Genomic DNA, 5,632 nt, shown 5'->3' on the forward strand with positions numbered 1-5,632 from the left:
TCACGTAGGGGAAGGTTGTAAATCAGTCTCCCAGATCATACATAGACCATGATTGATCAGATCTCTCATTAAGGTTTCATGACATTATTCCTTTATTGGGGAAAAAAAAAAGAAAACAACTTGGTAACGTGAAATTTCATAAATTTTGTTTTCTCCTAGATATAGTTTGGTGGGTTTTCCTTTTGATGCAGTGATATAACATTATTGGTTCATTTGATTTAAATCTAGTAATTTTGTTGTGTCTGCACATATCATACTTGTAGATTTGCTAGCTCAATGATGATCAATGTTTGTTTATGATCTTATTACACTTTTAGGAAAACCAAAAAAGTTTGTCCTTAAAAACTGAAACTGATAAATTGGATTGAGAAAAACTAAGTCAATAAAAACAAAAGATTTTGATTTGCTATCTAATCACGATGACACCTCCTCCACCTCCTCCGGCCACCCCCTATCTCACACAGGATCTGATTCTGGAGCTGCCACCACTTCATCACAGCGAATCGTCAGCGTTGCGGCCACGTAAGGTTGGGGTTTATCTAAGAATCAGGGCGGCACCTCCTCCGGCCACCCCTGCCCCAAGAGCCTAAAATCTTGGTACAAAACTTCATTTACTAACATCTGGATGAAGAAGAGCATGGCTTTACTGATTTCACTATTTTTTTTCTTTTTTTTTCTTTTTTCTAGAAGAAAAAAAATTCACTTTAAATCGTTCGAATCTTGAACAAGAGACTACAGGCTCTCGGCTTTCATGACGAGTCATCAATTTTTTTAAAAAAAATTGAAAATGTTGGACCGTATACTTTCTTTCTCCTAGTGGGGATACCTGGTATAAGTGGAGAAATATATTAAAGAAAGCAGGAGAAATGAAATCAAAACATCTTTCTATAATCATCAAACTATGTAACTTTCTTTTACTCATTTCTCGTTGCTTATAATAACTCAGATGTTGAGCATTTGATGTTTTGCTCAAGTCGAGCAGTGAACTCCCCCAAGCAATAGGGATAAGCTTTAGCGAGTGATAATTTCTAGGTTCGGGTGTTAACAGTACTTTGAACTTCTATGTGATGCCATGATATAATTTTTTTAAGTCCGTGAAAGAAGCCTTGCAGGAGGATAAAACAAACGTTCCACGAAATCGATAATATTACCATGCAGACTTTTTTTGTTGATGGATGATGGAGATTGGACAGATGAATATGTTTACACAATTTTGGCTAAGGTATATTACAAAACTCTTTGAATTCAGCCAGGAAAAGAAAATATTACATATATTGCTCTTATTGAGACAAGAAAACTATTTACACAAGTATAAATACGTGATAAATAATACATTGCTCACAGGAACGTTTCTACAAAAATGAAATATCCAAAAAAAATCTTGGAAAAATATGTTGTGAAGGAATTTTTCTATGCTTTCCCTTTCCTTTTACCATCTACAGCCTGCACAAGAATCAAAACACAAGTATATGAATACGCAGGGTGGCACATTTATCGCTCACAACATTCTCCATAGTTCCAAATATCTCTCCTATGTAGAAATTGGTAGTTGATGGCTCAGAACAGGCAACAGACAGGGTGGCAGTCGACCGTGGCAGTTGACCGCGTTCGTGCACAAAGCTTACTGTGCGTTGCTGCTCTGGGATTGCGGGCGGTCGACCGTGGCAGTCGACCGCGATGGATCGCGGTCGACCGTCACGGTCGATCGCCGAAGCGGTTTGGGCAGAATCTGGATTTCAGACCCGTTTCGTTTGGGAGTTGTATAAATACCCAAACTCGTTTCTAGAGTTTGGAAAAGCAAGGGGTTTTGAGCATATTGAGAGGGTTTCCTTTGGCTTCTATTCTAGGAGTAATTGGTGAGATGAGGAGTTGATTTGTTGAGGGTTTATGAGAGATTTGTAACCCTAGTTATATCCCCTTGATTTCTAATAGTGAAAACTCCCCCCTTCTTGCCCCGTGGATGTAGGCATCTCGCCGAACCACGTTAAAACTGGTGTTATTGTGTTTGTGCTATTGTTTGGTGTGTTTGTTCATCTCTCTCGGTCATTTGGTTGGATCTCAGCATAAGGGTTTCTCCCTAACAATTGGTATCAGAGCTCCGGGCAACGCTTGGGCTTTTGGAGGTGTAGAGCGGTTAGGAAGTTCATCTAGAGCTTTGATTGGTGATAAAGATGGGATCTTTGTGGTAAAGTTTCTATCTTTTTCAAGTTGGATCTATTTCTTGTTTGTTCCGCAATTATTTGGGTGCTTTGAGATATATGACCGGGAAAGATAAAAGTGGGGAGGGTTCTTCTAGTGTGAAAACCGTTTAAAGTTTGAATATCCATTCTATAAAGATAGATGTGAAGAAGTTCGATGGCACAAATAATTTTGGACTTTAAAGATGCGAAGTCTTGGATGCGCTAAATGCGCAAAATTTGGAAGATACGTTGGAGTTGGACGGGAAACCGGACGACATTGATGAGAATGTTTGGAAGAAAATGAATAGAACGGTGTGTGGTGTGATTAGGTCTTGTCTTACCCAAGATCTAAAATATGATGTGATGAATGAGACTTCGGCAAAGAAGATTTGGGAGGCCCTAGAGGGTAAATATTTGACGAAGAGCATCAAAAATCGTTTGCATTTGAAGAGGAGGCTTTATCGCTTCCAATTGAAGAAGGGGACATCCATTAGTGATCACATGAACCACTACACGAAGCTACTTACAGATTTGGCGAATATAGATGTTATAGTTGAAGATGAAGACAAGGCATTGTTGTTATTGAGTTCCTTGCCCGACGAGGAATATGAGACATTCGTCCTCACTCTTATTAATGGGAAGACATCTCTTTCGTATAATGAGGTAACCGCAGCACTTGTGAATTATCAACTTCGAAAGAAGGACAAGGAAACTTCCATTAAGCCGGTTGTGGGAGCATTGGTTGCAAGAGCTAGAAGTCCAAACCGTGGTAGGAGGTCGCAGTCTAGAGGGGGGCATCCTGCAGTTGGTAGGAATCAGTGTGCTTTTTGTAGAGAGGATGGACATTTGAAAGCCGAATGCCCAAAATTACAAGCCGGGAAGAATAAGGAGAAAGCTATTCAAGCTTTAGAGGTGAATATTGCCAAGGCTAGTGGTAACATTTCGGATTCAAATTCTTCGGGCTACTCGTGCCCAGCTCTTCCGTCAGTTGGTGTTGCCGACTCCACCGAGTGGATGTTAGATTCGGGTGCTACTTACCACATATGCCCTAGAAGGGATTGGTTCTCCAGTTTTCAGGAGTTAAAAAGAGGGGATGTTGTACTTATGGGTAATGATCACAGATGCCCTATTGGTGGTATTGGTACCGTTCGTATTCGGACGAGTGACGGGATAATTCGGGAATTGGTTGATGTGAGGTTCGTTCCTCAACTAAGGAAGAACATCATTTCACTTGAGGTATTAGAGGCAGCAGGCTATAGGGTGACCTTGGCGGATTCTCGCTTGAAGATCACATCGGGGTCCATGATTGTGATGAAGGGCGTCAGGAGGAGTAACTTATATTATCTGCTTGGGAGCACGGTGATTGATAGAGCGCTGACGACTTCTTTGGCTAGACTGTGATATTGTTTGGTGCTGGGGTATATTATTGGTTATGTCGTGCATAGGTTATTGAGGAGTATTATGACCTGCAGATTGAAGTCCTGTGAGCACATTGGGATGAGCGAGGAGACCAAGGTGGAGTTCAGCACTTCTATCCATCAATCGAGTGGTCTTATTAGAGGTGTTCAGTCAGGCATTGGGGGGCCTTCCATGGAGGCATCATTGGGAGGTAATCGTTATTTTGTTTTTTATGTTGGGGATTGTACTAGGCATTTATGGGTTGCAACCAAGTCCTGTTGGTTTGAAGCCCTAGTAGTCCGCGACAGTTGGAGGAGTGTATGGGCAGAGAGGTTACTCGTCGTACTAGTTCTAGTAGGGGTTCTTTCTTGCATTGGTGCCAAGCTCATGGTAGTTGGAGACACTTCAGAGGAGAGGAGACAGTGGGGCGACGAGATGAGATGGCAGATTTAGTGGGTCATTCTTTTCTGGAGGAGGATCGGCGTTGGTTGTCGAGCAGTGGATTTGGTATTCGGGCTCCGACAGGTTTGGGCCATCTTATGAGGTTGTCGACTACTGCGTTAGATATTGTTGGATCTGGTAGAGCTGCTTCAGTTTTTGGTTGGCGTCGGATATTGGGCTACCCAGCACGTGGTCACATCGTGGATGTGAGATTGGATCCGATTGCGCATTTGGGATTCAGAGGCTCTTTTGGCTATCAGTTGGGATGTGAGATTGGATCCGATTGCGCATTTGGGATTCAGAGGCTCTTTTGGCTATCAGTTGAGGGCTTCTGAGTTTGGTCTGAAGGCTCTTTTGGCTATCAGTTGAGGGCTTCTGAGTTTGGTCTGAGCAGGTATGTCACTTTGAACTCTCGACAGGTAGAGAGTATTGTTCAGATCAGTGGGATATCGCAGCGGATGGAGGTTGATGCTACTCCACATCGGGTGGAGCTTATTCCACATACTCCAGGTTATTTTGCATTAGTTGGGATTCCGGTTGAGGTGACACAGTTTGGGGATCAGATTGTTCAGGATGCGGATGACGAGTTGATAGATCTGTGTGCAGCTGGTGGATATAGCTTGGATATGTCCATTGGTTCACCTCAGGTGAAGGTGTTTGGATCATTTCAGTATGGGGCCGTTCGTAATGCTATCAGTCGTACATTGGATGTTGGTATTGATGAAGAGTTGAGGACTCTTCTTTTGGATTGAGGGTCTTTGAAGGCCATTTGGTGAACTACGTGAAAGCTTGATTCCTTGGAGAGGATACGTAGGCAGTCAGTTTTGATGCAACTGATTTGGTGAGTAGATATTTTTTGTTTGGGGTGAGTGTTCGCACTCCCGTTTGGATCTCGACATGTTGTGGATGGGTCCGTTGTCATGAGTCCGTTGTCATAGCGTACTGGATGCAACAAGTGAGGTAATTGGTTTGGTTGGTGTCGGCTCAGTTTGGAAGAATCTTCGCCAAGGTAAAGATTTGTAGAAATTGGCAGTTGATGGCTCAAAACAGGTAGCAGACAGGGTGGCGATCGACCGTGGCAGTCGACCGTGTTCGTGCACAGAGCTTACTGTGCGTTTGGATCAGTGGCGGTCGATCGCGATGGTCGACCACAGAAGTTTCTGTTTTCATGACGGTCTACCGTCGCGATCGACCGCAGAAGAATCTGGGTTTCAGACCCGTTTCGTTTGGGAGTTGTATAAATACCCAAACTTGTTTCTAGGGTTTGGAAAAGCAAGGGGTTTTGAGCATATTGATAGGGTTTTCTTTGGGCTTCTATTCTAGGAGCAATTGGTGAGATCAAGAGATGATTTGTTAAGGGTTTATGAGAGATTTGTAACCCTAGTTGTATCCCCTTGATTTTTAATAGTGAAAACTCCCCCCTCCTTGCCCCGTGGACGTAGGCATCTCGCCGAACCACGTTAAAACTGGTGTTATTGTGTTTGTGCTATTGTTTGGTGTGTTTGGTTGTATCCCCTTGATTTTTAATAGTGAAAACTCCCCCCTCCTTGCCCCGTGGACGTAGGCATCTCGCCGAACCACGTTAAAACTGGTGTTATTGTATTTGTGCTATT

The 5,632-nt window shown here is 43.0% G+C and overlaps 1 protein-coding gene across 1 annotated transcript in view; it reads right to left on the minus strand.

The window, feature by feature from the left end:
• Positions 1,118-5,632, minus strand: part of LOC109825174 — a 31,324-nt gene continuing 26,809 nt past the window's right edge. Inside the window, exon 19 of the mRNA XM_020391940.1 lies at positions 1,118-1,443. Within this exon, the coding sequence (XP_020247529.1) occupies positions 1,411-1,443 (33 nt within the window). The 3' untranslated portion in view covers positions 1,118-1,410. The remainder of the gene's footprint in view (positions 1,444-5,632) is intronic.

This window comes from Asparagus officinalis, chromosome 10, assembly GCF_001876935.1.
Source record: "Asparagus officinalis chromosome 10, Aspof.V1, whole genome shotgun sequence".
Taxonomy (NCBI): Eukaryota; Viridiplantae; Streptophyta; class Magnoliopsida; order Asparagales; family Asparagaceae; genus Asparagus; species Asparagus officinalis.